This window comes from Drosophila kikkawai, chromosome X (assembly GCF_030179895.1).
Source record: "Drosophila kikkawai strain 14028-0561.14 chromosome X, DkikHiC1v2, whole genome shotgun sequence".
In the NCBI taxonomy this organism is placed as follows: Eukaryota; Metazoa; Arthropoda; class Insecta; order Diptera; family Drosophilidae; genus Drosophila; species Drosophila kikkawai.
Genome location: NC_091733.1, coordinates 24,847,074 through 24,874,580, shown reverse-complemented (window position 1 = coordinate 24,874,580; position 27,507 = coordinate 24,847,074). Strand labels below are relative to the sequence as shown.

Genomic DNA, 27,507 nt, shown 5'->3' with positions numbered 1-27,507 from the left:
CGTCAATTACATAATCGCAAACGATTCCTGTTTCCTCCTCCTTCTCCTGTTTATATCCGGAAATCCAAGAAGGATTCCTTAATTTTATTTTGCGCCCAAAAGTGTCCTCCGAGGATGCCTTCAGAGGGAGGGGGAAGAATATATATCGTTATTGTTGCCTTTTCGGAATCGAAGGAATAAGAAATAAGGCCAAGAAAGAGAGATAGGAGGAGAAGGAAGGGTATGGGGTATGGGGCTTCGGTTACTATATCGGTTTTCGGTCTCGGTTACGGTTAGGGTTACTCTACAGGAATCCCCTTTCCGAAAACCCTTGGCAGCAGGAATCGCTGACAGGCGGATTAAGGCACAAAGGGAATGGTGTTGGTGGTGTTGATGGGTGTCCACTGTGTTTGACCCTGTCAGTCATTCGAATTTAAGATTCAATTTGGGATAAATATAGCAGAAAACAAGCCGAAGTTTATATACCCATGCAGTTTGCAATTGAATCATTAAGAATCGAACCTGCAAGGGTTTAATTAAACTAAAATTATAAAATATTGGGATTCAGTGTGGGTAAAATATATTTGATTTTATAATTAAGTGTTAAATAATATTTGGCTATAAAAAAAATAAATTTATATTTATTGCTACATAAATTAAAAATATTTTGCCTTAGAAAAACCTTATTTTGAATATAATAAAGCACAAATTGGCATTTAGATTTCTATACAAAACTCCAAATCGAATTATTTATATACTTTACAACAAATTTACAATAAATTCCGAATAAATATCGTTTAACTCTTAACTTAAATTTAAAAATCCTGAAAAAAACACTCAGGGTTTTAAATTTCAATGACCCTCGGTATTATACAGATTTTAATACTATTGTTTTAATTTTTTTTCTTATTTTAATTTTTTTTTTATATACATTTTTTTATTTGTTCCCATGGTGTATCCATTATCCCTCTCCGGCCCACGTGCAAAATACATAAATAAGCAGGGACAGCGGACTGTCACGGTCGCCAGCCAACAAACCCAAAAAAAAAAAACCCACTCCGGAACCGAAGCCAGGCAGGATCAGGAGGCATCCCCTCAGATATACATGCCATATAAATAAATAAAAAGGCGACAAGATGGCAACAGCAACAAGAACCGAAAGGTGATGGGGGGGGGGGGGGGGGGGGGGGGGGTCGGGAGGTAAATGCGAAACAACAGCAGCAAAAAAAAATTAAAACAGATTTTTGCCGCCACTACCCATTGCCAGCTTTATCACTAATATAGCCACCCGAAGCGACCATAAAACCGATTGCCGACTCTCTCCTTGCCTCCTATTGAATTTTATTGATTTTCCTTATTCGACGTTTTCAGTTCAGTTCATTTTCTTTGCTTTTTTTTTGTTGTTGTTGTTGTTCGACATTTGTCGTCAACGTAATTTGCCACCCCCACGCTCCAATAAACCCGCCCCCATCGTGTTTGCCCTTCTTGAAAATGTTATTAAAATCTGAAGAGGAAACATCTCTGGGCTCTTCTACTATATACAATATATATATATATAAAGTTTCTTATCACAGCCATCAAAGTTGTAGAGATAAAACTTGATTAGCCAGAGGATCCGGTTTGGCATAGATAGATATATAAAAAGATATTAAGCATGCAGTTTCAACTTGAATTAAAAAGCAACTTGGCATAGAAAAATATTTAATATTATATATAAAATCAATGATAAGTTTTTTTTTTTTTTTATTTAAATTTAAAATCCCGCTATATATATATTTTATATAGTGTTGAAATGTCGAAAACATATGGTAAAAGTTGGAAAAAAAAACCAAAATTAAGTCAGGCTATAAACTGGCCTTTGGTCATTATGGTTTTAGATCCGGGGGATGCAATGGGCTGCACTTCTCTTTCTCCTTCAGGTTTTCCCTCGACTTTTCTTCCCTCACTAACCACACACACACACACATACAGTAACACCCTCTACACTTACCAAGTGAGAGCCACACACTGATAATGACGTTAATGAAGTTCCACAGTTGCTGCCGCAGAAGTTTTCATCAGCTTGCCACGTTGCGTTACAAAATGTGCCCATAAATGTGTCACGCCTCCGATTCAAGCACCTCACCCCCCACCTCTTTCCCCAGCTGTAGAACCATCCCCCTTACGGGATAAAAACTAAGGGAAAACGAAGGGAAAACTAAGGGAAGGTTAGCTAGAATTAATGAAAATTCAAAAACTCTAAAGGAGAAATCTATGTTTTTTGAAATTAAATTTGAATAGTTAAAGGTTTTTGCTTTTAAATATAAAATAATTAAGAAAAATTTGTAATATTTAATTGTAATTTAATGTTGTATACTTATAAACTTGAAAAAGAAAATTCCAAATTTGTAAGAACAGACCTCAATTCCATTACTAAATTCAAAGAAAAATCATTATAATTAGTGGAACCTTCTGGGAAATTTTAAAATATATTAGTTAAGGGAAAAACTATAGCTACCCTTTGAGAAAGGGCATTTTTACAGCTGAACGGATGGTTGAGCCACGCAATCAGGGGGCCCGTTGAAATGGCTACCGGTTACACATAATACTTCCGTTGTCCGTGGTCCCCCTGTTGGTCTCCTTTAACCGTTATACGCGCGCGGTCCCGTTAGCTAAAAGAAGATTCCCCCGGCTACGTGCCGTACGTAATGCGGCGGAGCGCATGCGAGGAATCCCTTTCGGCGGCAGTCGTAGACTCGTCCTTAAATAACATTGCGTTGTTCTTTATTGGTCGTTAAATCTCTTGCGGTTGTCGTGTCTTCGTTTTTGGCGCCCCCAAACCCTTCTTCTTTTACGCCGCACCCCAAGCCCTCCTCCCCCCAAAACTCAACCGCTGCCACTCCCATTCCCTGTTCGCCCAAAAAAAACCCACACATACACACGCACACGCATAGGCGCACACACACACACACACACACAACACACACTTTCGTATGCCCCACCCTTGTGCTGTTTTGTGTGCAGCACCCTCGGCAGCGGCGCCACCCCCCACGCCCACGTGGCAGACGCCTTCGATGGCCACGTTTTCCTCGTGGATGTGAATCTTAAATGCGTCCATGGCACCATGGGCAGAAAAAGAAATTAATTTACATATAACTCTACAATAATTTTGAAGTTTTTGGAAAATTGGAGAAGACAGCAAAAGAAAAATGTAAGCAAAATATGTAGAGAATCGTGGTCTCTGTACTTAAAAAACATAAAAAAATATATATTCCAGGAAGGAAAAAAAATTGAAATCCAAAACAAAAGTAAAAAATTAGACTAAAATGTTTTTCTGGAACAATTTTAATATTATTTGTACTATTTTTTGATATATTTAAAAACAATTTGTTTCGGTTTTTCAGACAAAACATAAAGAACTAATTTTTAAAATCCCTGATAATGTGTCCACAAATTGGACTAAAATATGTTTTATTGTTCAAAATATATTTACACCGATTTCGGTAGCTCAAAAATAGCATTGCCTACTTTTGGAGAGCTTTTATAGGGGTTTTTAAAATGCCCAAAAATTTAGAACTTTTTTTAATATTAACCTAAATTTAATTAGGATTAATTTCTAATAAATTTTCTTAGAAACTTTAGAATTAATATTTCATAAATTTTCCTATTAACTATTTTAACTAAAATTTTACAATTTTTATCTACATTTCCTTCCCTTTAAGCCCACTGTCCACACAGGGTGCCTCCCCGGCTGTTGTTGTTTTATAGCTGTTGTTTCTGTTATAGGTGCTGTGCTACTGCTGCTGGCGAAAGTACGCGAAAGCAGCCGAAAAACCATTCGATTTCATTCCAGAACAGGCCAAAATATACGTTAAGGGGCGCTAAAAGAGCGACTGAAGTGTGGAAAGAGGAAAGGGGGTTTTGGGGCGAAACAGAAGCAGTTGGCCAAAAAGGAAAAAGACAAATACAAAAACGGCTGAGGACAGAGCGGCGCCGTCTCACACACACACACAGCGTTTTGTTGTTGTTTAATTTTCCATTTAGGGTTGAAGGAGAGAGCGAGAGAGAGAGAGAGAGGGGGGGTTAGGGTGGGGAGAATAGGGAAAAATGGAGAGAGAGGTCGAACGGCGGCCCATCCCTGTGTTTGTTTTTGTATTAACGTTAACTTACGTTCTTTTTTTTCGTTAGAAAGAAGAAGTTCCATGACGTTTCATTTCGTTTTGGCTGATAAGAGAGGGTAGGAGAGAAAGTATAAACAAAAAAAATAAATAACTAAAGAGAGAGACACCTCAACCTTGCTCATTTCCACCCACTTGCATTCCACACGTTGTCTAGGCAAGTTTTCCTTCTACTTCTCCTTTGTTCTCTCTGTTTATCATTTCACTTTCTCTGTTCTCTCCATTATTATTCACACGAAGAAAAATGCATTTCAATTTTGGCCACTTTTTAAACCCTTTTTTATTTGAAAAAAAAAAAATATGAAAAACTAAGAATATTTAATTCTAAGTGAAAAAAAATATTGGATTAATCTAGAAAAATATCAAATCAATCTAAAAATCATATACAAAATATTAAAAGCTTTAGAAACGAGAAAAAAAACTACATTTGGCAAATATAATCTGTTTATTTATTTTATTTAAATTAATAAATAATTAAAAATACTTTATTTATATAATAATTTATTTCTAAAATCAATCAAAATATATAAATTCTTTCTGTGTGCCATTTTGCGGCCGCCAAGCTATCCCAACCACCCCCGAAACCGCCTAACCACCGACTGAACCACCCACCACCTCTACCTCTATATCACCCCATCCCCATCAGGCAGCGTTGTGTCCTTCATCAGGATGCCAACAATATAAAGCCTATTTTCATTGTTTCCTCTCTGACACTTGAACAGCTGACAGGCGTCGACGTCAAAGTCATGTTGCTATTGTTGCTATTGTTGCTGTTGTTGTTGTTGTTGTTGTCGTTGCCTGGGCCGTTAATTAAATTAAGTAAAAGTAGCAAAGTATGTTCGTACATTATTTAGTATAGACCCCTCTTCTATTTTTGTTGTATTTTTTTCACCTTTTCTCCCTCTTCTGTGAACTGAACGACTTTATCAGCTAGCAAATGATATGGAAAGGTAAAGAGGGAAATATAGAAAGAAGGAAATACTATATATACATATATAGTAGAAAGAGAAATCGAGAAGGGGTGCAAAAAGCGAGGCAAGGTAGTACTAACTAAAAAAAAAAAACGTGTATATTTTTGCTGATTGTGAAACGAATGTGAGCGTGCAAATATTTATCTAGATAATATTTATAAACACAATTTTCAGATGTTACCGAGTTTGAGTATAAAAAAGTACACAGAATAAAAAATTTACATATTTATATACGTTATGTACCTGGGTTATTAATAAATTTAAGGCTGCCAAAAAACTTCGGTAATATATATATTTATATAGATGTATAAAATATATTTATTTTCATTTACTTTAGGTGTTTTAGTTAAAGTTTTAAATTAATCGAATAAAAATTATTGAAATAATCGAGATAAAAATATCAAAAATCAATCGAAATTAGAAAAATATAAAATTATCGAATTTATTTTGATTCATTAAAAAACATAAAAGATCAAATCAAGTCAGAAAAAATATTAAAATTCGAATTATCGAAACATATCGAAAAAATCTATTAAATAATAAATCAATTTAAAAAAAAATTTAAAATATATTTATTTGAAGATTACATTTAAAATGAATTTGATTTAATTTATAAATAAATAAAATCTTATAAAATCTCAGAAATTCCTAAAAAGAATTTAACAACAAGTACTTCTTCTGAACCTTTTAATTTAATTTCAAGAAAATGTAAATAAAATGTAATTAAAAGGGAAAAGGGAAAAACATTAGCTACCGGTCTCGAATTAAAGAAAAGTAATGTCATAATCTCTTGAATGTCTTGGGTTCTTTTTGTATATATATTTTTATTTCTTAAATGCAAGAAAATTTCCTTCTTCTTTATTTTAGGGGCTAAACAAAAAGCGATTTGCATTAAACGATTATTTTACTAGCAAAAGGAGAGACGGCTGTGGAGGCAGGCAAATCGATTAAAAGGCTTTTGCCTCTCGTGCACGTGACACGTCGACGGGCGGGTGGTTTTTCCAGAGGTCTAAAGGATGGGCGGTGGCCAGTAAAGTAAAGTGGGGGGTTTGGGTGGATTTGGGGTGATGTTGAGGTTGAGGGCCAAAAGCAAATGCGCCACATGGCAAAACGGGCATAATTGAGCCGTATAACAAGCCCAATGACCGATTAAGCCAACATGGCGAGTGACCCTCAAGTTGAGCCAAATGAGTTGAGTTTCGAGTTCACTACGGAATTGGTTTATGTTGGTTGAGGTGCAGTGCGGTCAGGGTTCTTGAAACCAAAAAACTTACAAGAGGAAAAGCGATTTGAGGGGAAAATTAGGTTGTCTCTTAAGCACTTGAATAATTTTGGCTACCGAAAAAAGAAATACGAATTTTAAGTACTTACATTTCCTAAAAAAAAAAAAAATTATAAAAAAAAAAAAACTAAAAGCTTTAAAAACACATTTGTTTCAAAAGAAATACTCACTAAACAATATCATTTAAAATATATTGTATAAAAAATCCTGCATTCTTTATGATAAAAATAAATAGAATTAAATTCTTTAGTCATCAGTTTTTTTAGTCATCCATTAACCTGTGTTATCTGTAATAAATGGATATCGCATCCATTAGAGTGCCAGTCCCTAAACTGCTCCTTCTCTTGCTCCTCCTCCTGTAATCTAACCTATCCATATCCATATTTCCACTTCTATTCCCTACCTCCATTTGCCATCCATTAACACATCTCCATATCCATATCCATAATCATTAATCGACCACGTTGCTCCTATTGATTTTTCGGTGGGGACTTGCCTTTTGAGGGGATTTCTTTTTTCTGGGAATAATTTTTTTCCAACGCCACTTGTGGTTTTATTTTTGTTTTTTACTTTTTGTTTTTTTATTATCTGTGTGGAACATTTTTTGGCTGCCAGAGTTTGTTCGAGTCTGCAGCTGGCATTGGAACACGTCAACGCATTTTTTCACGCTTATCAGATCGAGCCATATAGTGTACACCTACATATACTATATACAGCGACTTGGCACACATTTCTCCGCGGTAAATTTATATATATACCTGTGTACCTGTATCTACAATTTATCTGCCGGTCGGTGGGCTTATCTTATCTGCGGCAATTCGAGTGCGATGGCGACGACGAAGACGAAGACGACAACGACGACGACGGCGCTTTCAGCGGATGACGAACTTCAATTCAATTTCTTTTCAATTTCTTATTACAAACCACCAGCCCACCCACTACCCTTTTCCTGTCGGCTTTTCCCCCTCAGTATCCTGGTCTTTGCTGCACTTGAAGAAATAAAAGAACCTTTAAGAACATTATTAAAAATATAAAATAAGCCTAGTAATTGGTAAATATTTGGCCCAAGTCAATAAACGTCATAATAAGTAAGTTTGACTGCATGATTAGGGGATTTTTGTTATCGAAACAATGCAAATTTTTTTCGATAACTATTGAAATTAATTGCAAAATAAACTGTATGAAAATATCATTAATAGCCACTATATTTTAAAAGGAAATCTAAATAAATAAATAATTTCTATGATGGTAAAAAGTTCTTCCGCTCATTTTCAACATTATCGATAATTATCGATTAATAAACTGAACGCAACATAGGATTCTAACTAAACTTTAAAATATAAAAATATAAATCACTTCATTATAATTGGTATATATGCTTTTGAATTATTAATTAAGAAATGAATACAAATTATTGAAAATTTAAAAAATTCTTATATTAAACATTTTTAATTTCTTAAATATTTGCAGATGTGTAAGGCGTGAAAATACTTTCCGCATTTTCAGCTGAGCCAAAGCCAAAAAAAAAGTGGCCCCTCAATAGGGTGATGATGCTGTTTTCCTTTTTTTTTAAAGCTTTTTTTTCCTTTTTGGAAGCTTGGATAACTTTTCCAACTCAGTGGCAGCGGCACCTGGCGCTGTCGCTTGCTTGGTTTTTTTTTCACATTTCCATGAGAGAGGGAAAAACTCCGCGGTAATGATGAGCGACGGTGTCGTGTTTTCATTAAGCTTCAGAAATTTAAATATGTTATAATAATAATGTTCCCTAATAATACGAGTGTGTGTGTGTGTCTGTCTTGCGAAAAAATCTCTGGGGAGACGAGGAAAAGCTGGTGGAGGAAAAGCGACGAGCGACGAGCGACGAGCTACGAGCGACTTCGTCTCTGTAGGGAAAATGGAGAGAAAAAGACAAGTGGCATAGACATTGTCTTAGTCCTTGCCTTTTGATCCTAATCACGGCCGCACACAGTCGGGGGCGAGATTTTTGGCATACTTCTTATAATTTCACCCACATTCGCGCGCAGCTAGCCTCCCCCTCTTTGGCAGCCACCCAAAAAATCCACCCACTTGCTGGCACCGCTTCTCCGCATCCTTTGCATTTGCGGCTTTGCTGGAAATGTTAATTTTCTGCTAATGGGAAAGGGAATGTGAGTGTGTGTTTGCCAGGAAAATTACTTTCTAAACAGAGCCTTAAATTGCTGTTGTGATTTTCCTTCCTCACACAAACATTTCTTTAATTTTTGTCACCTCTTTAATAGCGCTAGACGCTGTTTGCACAATACCATATTTAATTTGGTGTTTATTTTAATTTCGAACAGCAGGTGAATGTAATTAAATAGTATTTAATTGATAAGCGCCTGCATGAATATTAAATATTCTGTTATTAATCGATAAAGAAATTAAGGGGAGATGTATTTTTTTAAGGGAAATTAATGATAATTAATAAGTTCATTAAATATTTAAAGTATTGCCTTTATTTATTCTAAAAATTAGCTACATTTTTCACAAGACTTTCCTGTTTTTTGTAGCATTTCTCATTAATTTCAACGGGACTCAATGGGAATATATATATATATATATAATATACATAAAAACCACTGTCATACTTAAGCCACGAGCTTAAATGAGTTCCAAACAAAGTGTCAGGCCAAATCACTAGTGATCCCACTTCAATGTTTGTGACCCACAAAAGCGTTGACCCCAAAAAAAACATAAAAACAATCAAATTACCCAAATTACACCATGGACCCCTGTTCGCCTTAACCCATTAAGTAACTTTAGAAGTAAATACAATAAGAAATCATAAAAAAAGGTGAAAAATATAGTGATTAAGCACTAAACTATATTGTTTTGTCAGTGTTTTCTGTGTTGAAAAGGAAAGGAAAAGGAAATGTCATATTCTAAAGATTAAATATATCGAAAAAATTACTTCGAAATATCGCAAAGAAGAAAGGTATGCAAATAACAATTATATCGATATTATATCGACATTATATTCTAGAGTTATCGGTGAAATCGATATTATATCGAAATAATTATATTAATAAAAAAAACTGGTATAACTTCCGAACAAAAACCCTCCCTTTAAAAGTCCCTGTTTCCGCTAATTTTAGGAAAAATATGATATATCGATATTTTTCATAGATCAACAAAGTAAAAAATCATTTTGAATGCACTTACCAAGTGTAGAACGGTGTTGACCACCTCCCGGTTGGTCACCTGACCAACCTCGATGAGGCCGATAAGGACGGCGAACTTGAGATTGTCGGCGGTTGTCATTCTGACGATTTCGTCCGGCCGTTTGATCTCACTGTACGGCGGACGCATGATGTCCGCCATTTTGGAGCACAATTTGTTGTTCAGATTATTTTGTTGGGTTTCACGGTAATATATTTGTATTTTTTTAACGCGTTTTTAATACGCGTTTAATAGTTTTGTTTGGTAGTTTCGGTTTCGATTTAATTGTATTTTTTGTATGTTTTTTGTTTGGTTTTTTTTTTTGTTTATTTGGTTTTTAGTTTTGTTAATTTTTGTTTTACATAGATTGAGTTATAGAATTAATGGATGGAATGCACACGAAAATACACACACACAGATACACAAATATATATTACATTTACATATATAATAAATATATATATATATATATATATGAAGATGGTAATGCTATATATATATATAAACAATTAGATATTGCCAGGCAATTGGAGGGGAGGAAAAAATTAGTTGACTTTTTGCTTATTTTGACTTTCTATATATATTTTTTTTTAGATTAATTTTTTCTTTGTAATTAAATTTGCATTTTTTTTTTTTAATTTGGCTGGATTTTTGTATGTCGTATTTTGATTTATTTTTATTAATTTTTTGTTTAAATTTTATTTTATATGCACTTTTCCAATTTGTCGCAGTTGTTTTTGTTGCTGCTGTTGTTGTAGTTGTTGTGGAGCAGCTTTTTCGCCGTCGTCGTTGTTGTTATTGTGGTTGCTGCCGCTGCTACTGGTGCTGCTGCGTTTTTTGCTCATATTGAACAACATTTGCCGCCGACACTTGTTATCAAATTTTGCATTATTTAATACTTTTGTTATGTGTATATATATATTTTTTAATTGCACACTGTGTTGTCAATTTTCGGGTTTCAAAATTTACGGTTTGTATTTTTTCATTTTTTTTTTATTTTTTAGGTTTATGGTGGTTTTTGGTGTGGTTTGGTGATGGTTGGTGGTGGTGACATACATAAAAAAGGAGAGAAAGAGAAATATATAGGTACATGAGTACGAATGCAATAATTTGTCGGCAATTTTTGTTCAGTTACAGTGCGTTTCATGGACGTAGGTCAGGTATAATGATTGATTTTTTGATAAGTTTTTTACAATCTGTTTGTTCAATTAGTTTAATAGTTTTTTTAATATTCGATAGCTTTTTTTAGAAGTATTGAGCTATTTTTTGACAGTATTCGATCAATATTTTAATATATTTTTTATAATTCTTGTATAATTTTTGTTAAATTAATTTCTTGCCAGAGAAACTTATTTATTTTTAGTTATTCTGATAGTTTATTTAATTTTTCGATAACTTTTAAATTGATTTAAGATCAACTTAATGATCAAACGATTTATCCCATAATTATTCTGATATGAATATAACAATATATTTATTGATTGATTTTAAAATTTATTTTAAGACTCAGCACAAATTCATATAGACACCATTTCCTACAAGCTAACGAAACGCACTGTACTTTTTGGGGTTTTCCAAAATTAAAATGAATACATAAACAATTAAATTAGATTCGTATTTTACATATAATCCAGCTACAAAGCAAAATTTCTAAATATTCGTTTGATCTGCCATGGGTTAAGTTCGGGGCAAGGGGATTGGTTTTTGGGGGGGCCCAGTGGTTTTCCAGGAGTCTCGACCAAAGGGAGGGGGGGAATGATGGTAAATGGTAAATAGGGAGTGGAAATTGGGGGGAAGAGCAGTGGACAGAGGGAGCAGCAGGGAGAGGGTAGTGCGGCATACACGTGCTTGATGGAGCAAATTTTCGTTCCATTATTCATTCGCTCCTTGGCTGCTCACAGAGGAAAGTGGAAAATTGTCGGGGGAATTTATGTGCATTTATAATTTTCGCTTTATTTATTACTTTATTTTTTTGTGTATATATTTTTTTTTTGCCCTGGTTTCAAGTATGCATCTTCTGAAACGAACTGAGACTTGCATTATCTAGGCCCAGATTTAACCTTCATTTGGTTGACCATTTTCATTAGCTGCCTAACATATTATTTCAGACACAATGTAATATATCAACTATAGTTTTCTCGGTTCGTCACGCACCGGCGATAAGACCCGGCCGGCTTGTGGTTGGGGGAGGGGGGCATTAACCCCAAAGAGTTGGCACTGGAATGGAAAAACCATGGGAAAACTGTCGGGGCAACTCTAAACACTGGGCAAACACAACCCAACACCACTGAATGCGGCTATTATATACGCATACAGACAGACCTACTATATAGAATATAGAATGCTGACACACCTGAAGAAGGTGCGCTGCTTCTGATTCAGCCATTGATGGTGATATTATTATTGTTGGTTGTAAAAGAAACCCAGCTGGGTTTAAGGAACTCTTTGACGTTACTTTGACTCCATATTTGTAAGATATTTGGTTTTTAACTATATCTTTGTGCCTTGGAATTACTACTGATGAAGAAAACAGCTGTGCTAAGTTGTAACCAAGCTTTGTCACTTATCTGTGCTAGAAAATCATAACATTAAAAAAATTATAAATTGTTTGAATTAATTACAAATATTTTACAAATTTATTATTTTTACTTGGCAAAGGGAAGTACCATCAAATAATTTTAGAGCGTCTTGTCTTAATTTTTTTTTATTTTTGAATTATTTTTTAATTGTAGAAAAAATGTCTTAATTTTTGGACGAACTAGTTTTTAAAATTTTGTAAAAATTATTTATCCAAAATTGTTAAATATTTAATTAAAAAAAATGATCCACAATATTAGAATTGTTTTTATTATTCATTTAAAGCCAATTAACAAATAATTTGTGCCTAGGAAAGGTTGGGGTAAAGGGTTTTTCAATTTTTTAAATTCGTCGGTGGCTTACAAAAATGCAGTTTGACATTCTTCTACAATTACAGGCTCTGTACTACATTATATGTATATTGCTACTGACAGTACGAACAACGAAAAAATGCGTTTTAAAACAACAACAACTTAAAGATTCAAGTAAAACCGGCGTGGCAAAAAAATAAAATAAATAAAAATTCCGCGACACTGACGTCGACAGAAGCAGAGCGATTGCTTCATTTTCCAATTAATGTTACTCTCTTTTTTTTTGCGTTTACCTAGGCCAGGTAACTCTCTTCTTATCTGTTAATTTTGTACCAATACCAATTTCGATTTTGGCTACACGGATTTTCGAGCCACTTTGCTAATTGCACGTCAACAGAAATTCCAATTCGAAGAGCGAAGCGGCGAGTCTCATTGCGTTCAGAGTTGCCTTTGCTTTTGCCCTGCCTTTGTGTTGCCTTTTGGCTCTGAGCTGCTGCTACCACTTTTTGTTGCTGTCTGTTGCCAGACGGACGGAGAGAGCGAAAGCGGGCTGGAGAGAGAGGAAGTGGGAGAGAGCGAGTTCTACGCTCAGTTGGTAATTTCGTTACGAAATAAAGATGCAATGCCAGTTTGAAAAAAAGTCACGCGTTCGATCAAAAGAAAGATCAGTTGTTGCCACCTGGGCCCTTTTTTTTTGTGTTGAGCTGACAAAAAATTTATATATTTACGATCGTTAATAATAAGTCAACAACTAATTTGTTAACTTATGTAATTGAGGGTAAAAAAAAACTTTTGTATTTGCATTTTTATATATTTACGAAACTTCTTATGTAAATGTTTTCATAAATAAAAACTTTTTAATAATTTTTACTAAATTACTTCATTATAACTTTAATTAAAATATTATTCAAAATAGATATTAGTTCATTTTTTGAGTTTTACTATTATTAAAAGAAATTATAATAGAACCTCAAAAAATGTATTGATTAAATGTTATCTCGGTCTTAAAAATATATATTTGTATTATTCTTATCCCAATAAGAGAAGTAAATTCAGCACAAAAGTCATAATTAATCGATCACATTTATATACTCTGTATATCTTCTATTTTTAATAATAATTAATTAATAATTCAATTTTAATAAAAATAATTTAAAAAAAAATCCTATGTGTATAGATTTTTTATGTGAATATAAAGCATAACAAGCCAAGAAAATTGTTTAAAAATTCAATAAATTATGGATAATTTGTTTATACATTTTTGTAAATTTACAGAACACTATTAACTTTTTTATTTAACTTATTAATTTAAATTATTTATGGTAAATATTTTGTATTTTTTTAGCCACGTGAGTAGAGAATTTAGACTTTCGGCTTGGCCAACACCGTATTTTGGCCCACGTTCTCGTATTGTTTTTGTTGTTATTGCTGGCATTGCCTTTATTTTTTGGCTTTACGTTTTTTTAGCCAGCTTTTATTTTTATTTTTCTGCTGCTGGAGAGCGAGAGAGAAGGACAAAAGAGAAGGAGAGAGAGCGAGTGAGTGGGGGACAGAATTCGGTGGTTGTTACGGCAAAGAGAACGGGGGATATTGTTGGGAGGGGGGTGGTAACTCGTTTCGGCCCGTTGTTTTTGTATTTCATTTGTATTTGTGTTGTTGCAATTGCAGCAGTCGGCCATCTAATTATGAATTGCAGTCACGACGAGACAAGTTTTTTCCCCACTCTTTTGGCGCTCTCTTGCCCACACACACTCTGGCACTCTTCCTCTCTCTCTCTCTCTCTCTGCGGCTCACCTTTGCCAGTGGGAAAAATCAATGAAAGTCGGCTCTCTCTCTGTCTCTAATATGCTCTCTCTCAATGGCCGCGCTTCCTTACCCCAAAAAAAAAAACAAGAGGAAAAAAAAACGGACACACGTCGTCAGTTTGTTAACTTATTAGGTTCTACTACCACTCACACACACATACAAAGCACATGCACAAACGCACAAGCCAACTGCTCTCTCTCTCTCTCTCTCACTTTGCGCTCTCCCACTCGCAACGTTGCGGCTTTTTCTGCTTCTTACTCTTGCTACGTTATTTTTTTATCGTATTATTTTGCACCGCTTTGTTTCCAATAAGCAAACACAGCCGACACCGAAATGCTAATTGGCCCAACTAAACACTTGTCTAAAAGGAACTCACAAATAAAAACATAAAAAAAAACAAGAAGCTCCAGAAGGAGCAATTCCAAAATAAAAGACAACAAAACAAACGTAACGTAAAAGAGAGCGAATATAACTATATATTTACGTTGTTGTTTTTGCTTTTTCGTTTCTTTTTTTTGTTGTTGTTAGCACGCTTCTCTTTGTTGTTGTTTTGGTTAATTTAACTATTTAACTCTGGTCACTGCTGCCGCTGTTGTTGCTGCTGCTGTTGTGATTTTGAAGTTGTTATTATTTTACACAGGAAAAAAAATTAAATAAAAAAAAAACCAAGAGAGAACGCGGCGAATAGCGGTTAAAGGAGGGCAGAATTTGTTTGATTCATAAACTAATAAGCAACGTTCACGTAACAACAAAACACAACCATTGGACGTTAACGTTTCAGTTACGCTTGCCGAGTTGTGTCCTTTATTTATTTTGCATTTGTTGTTAGAACGGATTTTTTAGCAATTTACGTTTTAGCGTGTGTGTGTGATCAGCTTCTTCTTCCACTCTTGGTTGTTGTTGCTTTTGCTTTTTTTTTGCCGCGCTTAAAACTGTACAAAACGGTAGTTGCTGGTTGATACAAAGGCAAAACGGCAAAAGGCGACTTATCCGTCACTTCAGCAACGACTTTTCCGTTTTCCGCGGCACACACCGTCGCGTTCAAATTGTTTTTCACTTTTCACTAACGCCGCGGAGCTCCGACACGTCCACTTCGAAAAAAAAAAATTTTTTTTTGTTTGGAATGGCACACGTATTTATAGGCTTCGCTCTCACGCAAGAGAGAGAGAGAGTGTGGGAGAGCGCACCACGTAGGGGCAGGTGAACTTTGGAGAATGAGAGTAACAGAATGAGAGTACAGAATGAGAGTAACAGAACGTAAGCTCTTGGAGTTGCCGCTCGCTGGAAGGTCGGTGGGTTGAAAGGTCACCTTAACAGACTGCTAATTTTTCGCCATGTAAACACGAATTTTACAATGTAGAAACGAGATCGGGTGCAAGGAGCCAGCGGGTGGCTAAGAATTTAGGGATATTATTAATTGAAGAAAATATACAGGAAAATGTTTATTAATTTCAAATAAATGCTTGTTAATTTTATTTGCTTTCAAGCTTTTTTGTTCATTTTTTCAAAAACGCTACTGTGGCTACTGCGCCCCCTACATGGTAACATTCTGACTCAGGTCAACAGTTTTTTCTTAACAGTTAACAGACTGTTGGCACCTTTGTCCTCGCAGAGAGACTTTTTGATTTCTCAGGAATTTGTGCTCTCTGTTTGCTTATTAGCTCTCTCTCTCTCTCTCTCTCTCCTTTGACTCACAACCGGGGAGCAGGTTGAATTTCAGGAACAGAAAAACAAAAGAAAAGGTTTTTAAAACTTGACCGTTTCTTTCGTTAAATGAAATTGATTTTGACTTTTTAAATTATTATTTAACAATTGAAAGAACAATTTCTAAAGATTCCTGCTTTTAAGCCATTTAAAATTTTAATTAAATAAAAATACATTATTAAATCACAAAATTTTTAAATGTTTGCGAAATTTAGAATGGGCTGCTGCTAGAGGTCCACTACCAGAGAATTCAGGACTTAATAAGTTGGAGAGAGCTCTCACTCTCTCCCTCTTTCTCACAGCCGCTCTTTTTCCTGGCTTTCCAAGCTAACCAGCTGTGCTGGTTGCAAGGGAAATTTTTGGTTGGCGCCTGTATGCCAGTTATTTAAAATTAAACTTTTCGAAATGAAAGAAAGAATTCAAGTAACTTTAATTTTCTAATAAAGAGAAAACAATATGATTTAAGGAAATAAAGACAAAGTAATAATAAAATAATTACTACTCGATTTAAAATTTAATAATTTGTTGAAGGAAAAACAATCCATTTTGGGATGTTTGCTTCATTGCTGATTAAAACAAAACAAAAATAATATTAATTAATTATTAAGTTTTCTAATTTTTCTAATCTTGACAAATTAATCACTAAAGTTAGGGTATTTTTCCTTATGAAATTTAAAGAATAAATGTATATAAGAAAATATTTTCAAAAACGTGATATAATAAAAAAAATCGTTCCAAAATGAAACATTTTATAAGGAAAATAAAGGAAAACAAATATATTGAAAATATTTTCTTTATTTTAAATGCAATTTTTCATTTATTTTCTTAACGCCCTTCAGCGGAAATTGGCAAAACCAACGAATAATTATTGTCACATTTGTAGTTAACAGAAAATGTCATAGGTGGCGTAGCAGTCAAAACAAACAGCTCCAGAAACTTGCAATCCACAAATGTGGATCGCATAACAGGATCTACATCCTGTGGAAGAAAAAAAGCCCCGAGATGAAAGCAGAGTAAAAATAACTGTACATAAAGGATGCAGAAAACAAAATGAAAAAAAAAAAAAACAGAATGCGAACGCTGACAATTTTCACTCACTATGTTGGTTGCAGCGGAAAGTCCGTCGAAATTTCCTCTTTAAATTATCACCCGCACGTTTAACCGGTTCCGATCCCTCCGGAGGGCTCCGCGACGTTTTCTCGATTTTCCGCATTTTTTCGATCCTTTTTGCCCATTTTCCAACTTCTCCGATCAAAGAAGAAGAGGGCGAAAGCAAAAGGGAAACACTTTGTAACACTCGCACTTGCACAGAAAATAAAAACAAAAAAGAAAGGCTCTACGCAGCCTGGGCTTGAATTTTCCGATTTTCCGAACCAGCACGGGCTGGTTTTTCACGCAGGGACGATGCTTTCCCGTTTTTCCGCACTCTTGGGATCATTTTTGCCCGCTTTTATACCGTTTTCGTACGTGCGCCGAACGCCGCCATTTTACTTTGCACTTGCAGTTGCACATAAAAAAAAACTTTAAAAAACCAACGCTTCTACGCAGCCCGTGCGTAGATTTTCCCGATTTTCCTTCGGATTTTCATTTTTCACGGCGGTGCAATGTTTATCCGCATGTTTTCCGCACTTTTCCGAGTGCTTTTTCCGCGTTTTTAGCCCGTTTTCAGAGGAGCGCACGCGTTTCTCAACCGAACACTTTGTGAGCCGAGGACGAAAAGAAAAGGGAATTGCGAAAACGTGAAGTTGGCAAAACAGAAGCTAGGAGCGGTACAGTCTCTTCAAGCTTTTACTCTCCCGCTCTCTGCAGCAACGATCCGTTTTCGGAGGTCCTCGCTTTATCTTCACGTGCGCTTTCATCCCGTCTTCGTGCGTGCGCTTCTGACAGAAGACGGCCATTTTAGTTGCACTTGCAGTTGCACATAAAAAAAACGATTTAAAAAAAAACAACGCTTCTACGCCGTCCGGGCATAGATTTTCCAGTTTTCGACTGGATTTTCGTTTTCCACGTCGCGTCAATGATTTTCCGCACTTTTCCAAACGTTTTTACCACGATTTTACCCCTTTTTCATGGAGCTTTCGTAGAGCGCGCGTTTTTCCAGTCGTACAGTTTTTTACCGAAAAATGAAATGAAAGGATAATGACGGAATACACGTAGACGACGAACGAAAAAATGGAAGAGGAGGAATTGCGAAAACGTGAAGATGGCGGAATCAGGAGCTAGGAGCGGCGGGAGTACAGTTTTTTAGCTTTCACAATACATTTTATTTAAATTTTTTATTGAAGCTCAGCCCGATTGAAATGCAATATATCGTATATATATAATTATTCCGCCAAATTTCAAATTGGCCGTGTGACTTTTCATTAATATTTGAAAAAAAATCCAGATTTGACGGGAAAAAGGCGGATGTGGCATCAGTATTTTAATACTTGTTAAATACTAGTTTTTATCGAGTGAAAAAATTTAAAACAGATATTGGTTGGTTATATGCGATAGATCAATAAGATATATATAGTTATAATTAAATACTCTAATTTTTATATTTAATATTTTTATATATTTCATTTATTTATATTTCATATAAATACTAAAATTAACTTAACTTACTGCCACATGCTGATTTCCTCCTTAACTGAATCTGGTCACACTAACACCTCAAAAAGACCGGGAACACGTGCATTTAGTTTGTTTTTGTTTGTTTCTTGCCGCGAATTGGTTTTTTATTAACAATGAGCAACAGCCAAAAGCTGGAATACGACTCCAGCCTGGGCGGCCGGGTGACATTGCCCTCGCACATCACCACCTACCACTATGCGGCGGGGGCTTTGCAGGAGATCCGCAGCCTGATCGCCGACGCCGAACAGACAACGCAGCGCAGCAGCAAGCTGATCTTCCAGACGCTGCCCAAGCACATGCGCCGCCGGGCAATGTCGCATCACCCAAAGCGTTTGCCGCGCAAATACCGCCAGGCGCACAAATCCCAGATGTCCAAGGGCGGCAACCAGCCGGTGAACGGCAAGCGTCCCTCGCGTAAGTATCGCCGTCGTCCCAAGAATCTGATGCGTGAATACATACGCCGCCAGCGGCAACATATCTGGCTGGAGACACACATCTGGCACGCCAAGCGCTTTCACATGGTCAATCGCTGGGGACACCGATTGCCGCTGGCCAGCTGCGACAAGACCTACCGGGCCTGCTATCGTGCCAGTGCCCAGCACTGTCTACTGCAGGATATCTCCTTTTACGGCTGTGTAGAGCTGCGTGGAAGTTTGGAGGCACTGCGTCAAGGATTCGCCAGGCTAACGAGTCCCGAATGCGGCCTGGGCATAGCGGCCAAGACTTTTGTGAGCGGACGGCGAGAGGGGAATGTAGAGCTCTTTGCGGATGGCCAGTATCCGCAGGGAGCTCTTCAGCGTGTTAGCTTTATGTGGCGTCCTCTGAAGAAGGAGGAGGAGCAACAGCAGCCAGAGGAACTGGCGGAACGCACTCTGTGGCTGTGGCTGCATCCCAGTGCCGCTCAAGCTACCATTGAGCAGTTAGTGCAAGTCTTCCAGCTGAAGTCAAAGAAGCAACAGAAGCTGCCATTGGAGGAGGAGAAGGAGATGGAGGAGGAGGATAAGGAGAAGGAGACGGAGGAGAAGGAGTTGCCAGGCGGGATTAAGGAGAAGCCTTTAGAGAAACCCCTACGCTTCTGGACACAAACCAAGGCCTTTGAGGTGGAGCCCACTTACTCCAATCTTGATGAAACTCTTCACTTGGTGCTAATGCAGCGTGCCTTCAGCCGATTCCGTTTGACAGGACCTCGGGCGCAAGGTGTCCTGGCTGCTAGCCTTCGCCCAAAACAGACTGAAAACCAGGACGAAGCCAAGGCCGACTACTGCCAGGCGGCTCTACAGCTAAGTTCACCCAGCGAGCTGCTTTCCAACCTAGTGATGGGCTACCAAGTGGTAGATCCACGCCTCCAAAGACCAAAGAAACGCACCAAGGCGGAGATCGTGTCCCAGCCAAGCTCCTCTCCCGGAAATCTGCTTTTAAATCAACCAAAAACCCTACCCGAAAGTCCCCTTTGGTCCAAGGAAACCCGCCAGCAACTGGCCAAAGGCATCATGACCACACAGGCTTATGAACAGCTGCGTCAGCAGCATGCCGTGGTGCCGGGTTCCCCCTGTGCCTTTGAGCAGGAAATGCAAGCTGTACCCTTGATACTAATCCAACGACCAGGATCTCAGGATTCCAGCTACAAGAGGCTGGCCTATGGATGCGGCTGGGATGTGATTGTGCCGGCTGGCTATGGTATGAACCTTTGGCTCACCCTAACCATGTGGGGTGCCAGGCCAGGTGGCTTAAGGGAGCTGGATACAGTGGCCAGGGAGGCGGGTGCTGAAATCCATCTGCCCGATACGGTGGCCGGAGTCCAAGAGTCGGCTGCCACGGCTGAGGAGCTGCGTAATCGCTACTTTCGGCTGCCGCCCAACAAGCGAACGAATTATAGGAAACTGGCAATAGCCAGTCCTTTTAGTGCACCCTGGAAACATCTAGTGAGAGACTGGAGTTCATCATCTACCACCTCCTTCTATGTTCTCCGCCATCGTCAACAATTGGAGATGATTGATGAATGCCTAAAGAGACGCCGGCCATGTCTACCGGCATCCCTGCCCGAGGAGGCCCTCATCCAAATCCATTTGCGACTGGTGGCTCGTGGTAATGTCAAGGACAATGCTTTGATTTGCCTGCCTACAGCGGCGGATCACAAACAGCGTTGGCATCAGTTCAAGCGGAATGAGGCGGCACCTGTGCATGTGGAGCCCGCCTTACCAGATCTCAATGAACGGGAACGCAAGGAGCTGCGCCAAAGTCACAAGATTCAACTGAAACGTTTGCGAGCGCGTAGAGTCCGGGAAAAGCGTCGCCTCCAGGAAACGGCCAACCGGCGGGTACACATCCGGGCGGCCAACACAGCTCAGCTGGTGCGTTCGCAACTGGAGACCATGTGCCGCCTGTGGCTGCCCACCGATCCTGCGGAGTTAAGGGACAGCGTACGCCGTCAGTGCAGCCGTGAAGTCTTTGGTTATGTGCGTTCTGCCGGTTTTAGCTTTACGGAGGCCTCGGTTTGTGCCGTGGGCTATGTCACCGCCGCCGGATTGCAGCAGCTACTCAGTGAACTGCCACATGGCAGAGGAGGCAAGTCGCCGCTGATGTGCCTGGTGCGTGACCCGGATAGCCGCGACTACAGATGGGCCAGCTTCCAGCTGAATCTGAACGTGGCCAGTCCAGCCTTTTGATGGGGTAAGGAATGTCTTCGTTTTTATGGCTAATAATAAGCTTATATAGAAAACTTTTTGTAGGGAAAATAAAGAGAAATATGGCTTTAACTTTAACAAAAAGTATAATATAAAATATTATTAAAAAAAATTAAATAAAAATTATGGATAAATAAAATATATTTCAAAAGACCTTTGAGGGTTTTATAATTTTAGTTAGAAGCCTAGAAATGAGAGGTGTCATTTCTGATCCTATAAACCATATATATTCTTGATCAGCGTCATCAGGCGAGTCGTTCTAGATAGGAGCGATAGAAAAAATTAAAAAAAATTTTTTTTCAATATTTTATATTTTATTTTATCCTTAAAACGTAAAAAAATAAATCGAAAAAAAATAAAATTTTAAAAATTTTAAACTTGATATGCAGATTTATAAACCTTGTAAAAACTAACACAGAACAGTTTTCCGAATTAAATTTAAAGCATTTTTGGCTGAGTTATTAAATTTTTATCATATGAAATTATGAATAAATATTTAAAATTGAATATTCCTTTAGAGGGTATCATAATTTCAATCAGAAGCCTATAAATGAGAGAAGGTGTCTTTTCTGACCCTATAAGCCATATATATTCTTGATCAGCGTCATCAGGCGAGTCATTCTAGATAGGTGCGCTAGAAAAACGTAAAAAAAAAAATTTTTTTTAATATTTTATATTTTATTTTATCCTTAAAACGTAAAAAAAAAAATCGAAAAAAAAATAAAAATTTTACATTTTTAAACTTGATATGCAGATTTATAAACCTTGTAAAAACTAACTCAGAACAGTTTTCCGAATTAAATTTAAAGCATTTTTGGCTGAGTTATTAAATTTTTATCATATAAAATTATGAATAAATATTTAAAATTGAATATCCCTTTAGAGAATATCATAATTTTTAGTCAGAAGCCTAGAAATGAGAGGTGTCATTTCTGATCCTATAAACCATATATATTCTTGATCAGCGTCATCAGGAGAGTCATTCTAGATAGGTGCGCTAGAAAAAATTAAAAAAAAATTGTTTTTCAATATTTTATATTTTATTTTATCCTTAAAACTGGTAAAAAAAAATCGAAAAAATTTTAAATTGTTAATTTTTTAAACTTGATATGTAGATTTAATAACCTTGCTAAAACTAACTCAGAACCGTTTTCCGAGTTGAAATTAATGAATTTTTGGCTCAGTTATTCAAAAACTGAGTCAAACAAAAAATTGTTTAAACCTTTTTTTTAATGTTTAATTTTAGACATTCTTAAAAAGCCACTTTTATTTAGTTGTTAAATTTATTATTTATTTTTATATTATTTATTTATTTTTTTTTAAATATATTATTGATTTGTTTTTATTTTTTAATATATATGTTTTTTTTATATGCTCTTATTTTTATTTATTATTTATAATAGAAAACCCCCTTTTGAAAGCACTAAAAAAACACCGTTTTTTTTTTGTTGTACATATTTAATACTAATTTTTATTCAATTTAAAATTACTTGTATGCCTTTCTTGTCTTCGTTTACCATAAACTTGTTGTTACTTTTCTTTCATTTTCATTTTTGTATTCGTTATGCAAATGGAACTCAACTGAGCGAGTGTGGGTGTGATGTATGTGTGGTGTGTGTGTGTGTGTGTGTTTATGAAGTTTTATAACAAAAAAAAAAAAGGAAATGTTGTTAATTGTTTTTGGTTTTTTTCGTATCTAAAATACGACGAATGTTTTTAAAAAATTGCTTACAATTTTTGGATATTTTGTTGAATTTTTTGGTTTTGTTTTTCATTATCCTTAAATTGTAATTAATAATTTGTAATTTTTTTGTTGTGGTTGTAATTTTTTTTGGGTTGTATAATATTCCACACACATTTTTTGTTGTTGTTGTCGTAATTGTTAAGGTTTCTTTGCTTTTTTTTTTTGGTTAATGCGGAAAATGTATTTTTTGAGATGCATGTAAATTTTGCTTTTTCTTCTGTATATATATATGCATATATATTTGATCAGTTATTGAAATTGTCTATATACTTACGGGGTATATATATAAGTACGCCTATATATATATATGTATATATATATATATATTTTTTTTTTGTGTGTGTTTTTTGTTTTTGGGCTTTAGCTGTTTTCTCTTATTTTTTTTGTGCGTTAAGTTTGTGGAATCTTTCTTTTGGAATACTACTTATCCATGATGATGATTTTGTTTTGTTTAACTTACATAATTCCATTATGTAAACATCGTTTTTTACTTATAATTATACAACTTAGTTGAAACATTTAATAAATATTTCGGCTCCAATCCTGGCTCACGTTGTTGTTGTTGTATGGCATAAAATATGATTCAATCTTATGTTTAAATTAAATTTTTTAATGACAAAAAACAATGGGTTTTTATAATTATATATTTATATATTAATAATTGGAATTAATATATGAATATATAACTATATATTATAGATGTAATTTTAAGTTTTTAAGCTTTCAAGTACAAGTTTCAAACTGAATTTGATTCGCAAACTTTTGAGTATATGATTCATGATTCATGACTGTCTTTTCTGTGTCTTTTGTTTGTGTGCTGAACTCTACATACTTATGGCTTTAATTCTGTTTGTTTTTTATTTATTTCTTTTGGCTTTTGCTACCACATTACATTTGATTGGATTACGATTACGACGAGTATTGAATACATATTCTGCCATACTGAATTCTGAACTGCTGCTGTTTTCTTGCCTACAGTTTATGCTTTATATATATATATATATCTTTATATATGTATATAGATTATAAATCGCCAATCTCTGTGGGCAAGTGGGCAGTGTGTAGTTAGTGTTCCTTCTCTTTCTCTGCCAAAATTTCAATTTCAACGAAATTCCCTCCTTTATAATCCATTGGTCATATTTCGTTTTATATTTTTTCTTTGGAGAGGAATACAAGTTTGAAGGTTTCTTCGGGGGGAGGGGAGAAGAAGATAATGTGTTTATAATGTTGGTTGGGGTTTTAAAGACGGCTCTTCTCCTTGTATAAAACTTTTGAAATACTTTGAATTTGGTGGGTTAGTATACATATATTTATAGATATACGTGGCAATATATATCTTTTCTTTCAAAATGCTTTTGCTTCGTCTTCAACTTTACTTTTTTCTTGTTTTTTGTTTTTTTAACATTGTAAATTGTAAACAATTTGATGCTTGTCAATGGTTTCTCAATCCTTTTTTGGTAGCTCCTTGATCCTTGCTTGATCTTTTCATAAATGCGGGGATTTCACTGGGAAAAAGTTGTTCATTTCATTTCGTTCAAGTTTTGCTTTTGTTTTTCTGAAAGTTTAATGTTTTTCTTCTCCTATAACATACATACATATTTCAATTTTATTATTATTATTTGTTTACCGTTTAATTATATGTAGTTTTTTTTTTTTTGCTTTTTAACATCACTACTAATAATCAAAAAATGGACATTTATAAACTTTTATATAATGTATATATTAAAAATGTTTTTTTTTCGGTTTTTCTTTCGTTTTTATGTGTTTTTTTGGCCCTTTAAATGCGCCCCAAATTTGCTTTGTTTTTTCTTGTCTTTTTTTTTTAGATTTTTCGTTTTTTCCTGTTTTAGTTATGTTTTTTTCGTTTTTTTGTTTTCTTTTGGAAATTTGTTTTTACAATTGGCCATGAAGTTGTGTCTTAGCGCCATTTGTGGTTTCTAAATTTCTTACAAAAAGTTTCATGAATTAATTGCTGCTGAGAAATAATAAGAAATTTGAACAAAAAAATAGGTTGAAAATGTGAAAAAAATCATAGAATTCATCACAGTTTGTTGTTGTTATTCGGCTGTTACTGTTTTCTTGTTGAAAATGTGGCAAAAGTCAAGTTGAAAATTTGATTCCGAATGCAGGAGTGTGTGAAATATGTTCCAACCGTTGTCGTTTCCTGTATCGATACGTTTCCATTTCCGTTTCCTGTGGCTGCATTCTTCATGGCATTGCTTTAGGTGTGTGTGTGTGTGCGTGTGTCTGTGTGTGTCTTTTTCTCAAAATGTGTACAAATGTGTGTGTGTATTTTACCCCAAAAATAGCCTTCGCGAAACAACGCGAAAAGTAAACAACCATTTTGTTATCGAATAATTTCCATCTTATTCGCAATGTGAATTTTTAATCGATTTTTTTTTAGTTTTTTTGTTATCGTCTGGGTTTTTTTTTTTAATGGGTTAAAACAATTATAAAATTAATAAGATTAACCTTCGTTTCGTTAGTAACAATGGATATTGCGGCGGTGTTAGAGACGAAACTAAAACTAAAGTTTAAACTAAACAATAAGGTTTAAAATGTATATTTTAAACATAGGTTTTTTTTTTTTAAATTTAATAATATTAAATATTTAACTCAGATGGTGATAAATGGGTGCGTGCGGGCGAAACTGTAAACGCTATGACTTAGTTTTTAAGTTTTTTTCTCCAAAGTTTTAAGAGAGTTAAAACAAAACAAACAAAATAGGGAGGCGCGCGCTATCGTTATCGATCATCGGTCATCGGATTTACTTTTTTTTGGTTAATCGTGCGGTTTGCCGTTCGATTTCGTTTCGTTCGTAAACTTAGTAACTAAAAAACGAAAACGAAGAACTCAAAATCATAATATATTCATATCTGCATTAATGTATATATTATATGTAGTATGCATGTTTTTTTTTTTTTTTTTTTTTTTTTTTTAATACGTAATTAGAAACTAACTCTTCTCCCTCACTTGATTTCTGGTTTTAGCATTTGTTTTTTTGGGTTCGCTACATTTTGGTTTTGGTGCATTTTCATTATAACTCCCACAATCGCATCCCTTAGAGCCTCCTCCTGGCCATATGTGTGCCATCTTACTCCAGGCGTGCCTTGTAGGTGGTCTTCCAGATCTCGGCAAGTGTCACGGCGCTGTGGAATCGATGGAAGATGCACAGGGGCAGTGTGATGCGCTGGATGATTGACCAGGGCACAAAGCCGTAGAACTCCAGCTGAACCTGTGGATATATTTATGCGGGGTTTTAGGGTTAATGTTAAAGCCTGAAAGTCATATATTTCTTAGCTAAAACATTTAACAAATCATGCAGGTTTATATATAGTAAATATATGTATGGTTATAGAAAGGAAAAATGTACAAGGGAGACGTATTTAAACATTCAATTACGGGATATTTAAAAAACGATTTAAAATCGATAAATATCAAAGTTTTTGCAGCATGTCCAAAGACTTTGAAATATCTTCTAAATAATAATTAATTTTTAAATGCTATAATTATTATAAATATAACAGAATCTTAGCTTTCCTTGTTTGAATATTTAAAATTCGATTTCAAATCGATAAATATTAGGGTTTTTGAAATATCTTTAAATAATGAATTTGTAAATGCAATAATTATAGTACTGAATCTCCCTTTTTAAATTATTTATTAATTTAGAGATTTTAAAATCGATAAACATCAAAGTTTTTGAAGCTCTAACTACATACATGTTAAGACTGTAAAATATCTTTTAAATAATTAATTTTTAAATGCAATAATACTGAATCTCCCTCTTCAAATGTATTTATTAATCTTTAGGCATGCATAAAATTAGTTATCGTTATCGATTAGATATAACAATTCGAACAACGAGTAGAGAACGAGAGCGTTAATCATCTTACTTAACTCAGTCTCGCTTACGTACATATCTACTTACAGGATTGGCGAATACTTTTTGAGCTTCGAAGGTGTAGATGGCAAACATGGCCACGTTGCAGATGAGTAGGAAGGTGACAATCTGGCGGCCGGGCTTGCTGCGATCATGCTCCGGCAGGTGGACGCGACGCCTTGAAACGTCCGCAATGAACAGCAGCTGAAGAATCACTTGGAAGACGGCCACACCGCCGGTGGTCGTCACCAGCAGGCTGGGCTCACTCTCCAGGACCTTCAAACTACCGGCAATAATGCTGAACACTGAATAGGTGAACAGACCAAAGGCCGAGATGCGCAGCAAGATGTCGTTCAGGTTTGATTGCTCCTCGCAGCGGAATTTCAGGTTCTTTACCCTGTTGGTTTTTTTTGTATTTAAGTAAACAGATATAATAATTAATTAAGTTAGTTTAGTTAGATACTTAAGATCGTGGATATAATGGACTGCACAGCGAGAATATAAAGCCAAAAACGCTTACTTAAGTTTGCATTTTCTTTAAAAAAAAAAGAGAGAAGCAAAAGAAATGGTTTTTCTTTAAGAAAAAAAAATACCAATGAGGCTTGCATAATCCGAA

At 35.6% G+C, this 27,507-nt stretch overlaps 3 protein-coding genes across 23 annotated transcripts in view; 1 reads left to right on the top strand and 2 right to left on the bottom strand.

The window, feature by feature from the left end:
• rg (A kinase anchor protein rugose) overlaps positions 1–15,347 on the bottom strand; it is a 211,871-nt gene extending 196,524 nt beyond the window's left edge. For 6 of the 7 annotated variants that reach the window (XM_017179737.3, XM_070288013.1, XM_017179730.3 and 3 more), the window contains exons 1-2: positions 14,745–15,347; positions 9,570–10,502 (exon numbers count right to left, since the gene is read on the bottom strand). In XM_017179737.3, coding sequence (XP_017035226.1) covers positions 9,570–9,728 — 159 coding nt within the window. In that variant the 5' untranslated portion in view covers positions 9,729–10,502; positions 14,745–15,347. The remainder of the gene's footprint in view (positions 1–9,569; positions 10,503–14,744) is intronic. The other variant, XM_070288011.1, reaches the window with a different exon arrangement.
• A 3,264-nt stretch (positions 15,348–18,611) lies between these two features.
• Positions 18,612–27,410, top strand: Pop1 (POP1 ribonuclease P/MRP subunit). The gene is made up of 2 exons (XM_017179800.3): positions 18,612–21,250; positions 26,942–27,410. Exon 1 carries the CDS (start codon positions 18,694–18,696, stop codon positions 21,244–21,246), a length of 2,553 nt encoding a protein of 850 aa, XP_017035289.1. The 5' UTR covers positions 18,612–18,693; the 3' UTR covers positions 21,247–21,250; positions 26,942–27,410.
• The window catches only part of OtopLa (Otopetrin-like a), a 28,065-nt gene continuing 26,477 nt past the window's right edge, over positions 25,920–27,507 (bottom strand). For 10 of the 15 annotated variants that reach the window (XM_070287832.1, XM_070287838.1, XM_070287840.1 and 7 more), the window contains 2 exons: positions 26,928–27,288; positions 25,920–26,243 (listed from right to left, as the gene is read on the bottom strand). In XM_070287832.1, the coding sequence (XP_070143933.1) occupies positions 26,103–26,243; positions 26,928–27,288 (502 nt within the window). In that variant the 3' untranslated portion in view covers positions 25,920–26,102. Of the gene's footprint in view, positions 26,244–26,909; positions 27,289–27,507 lie in introns of those variants that run through there. The other 5 variants (XM_070287836.1, XM_070287844.1, XM_070287842.1 and 2 more) reach the window with 2 other exon arrangements.

What these genes read in the sequence shown, in the direction of transcription:
- Pop1 (XM_017179800.3), top strand. Translation starts at nt 18,694, where the DNA reads ATGAGCAACAGCCAAAAGCTGGAATACGACTCCAGCCTGGGCGGCCGG.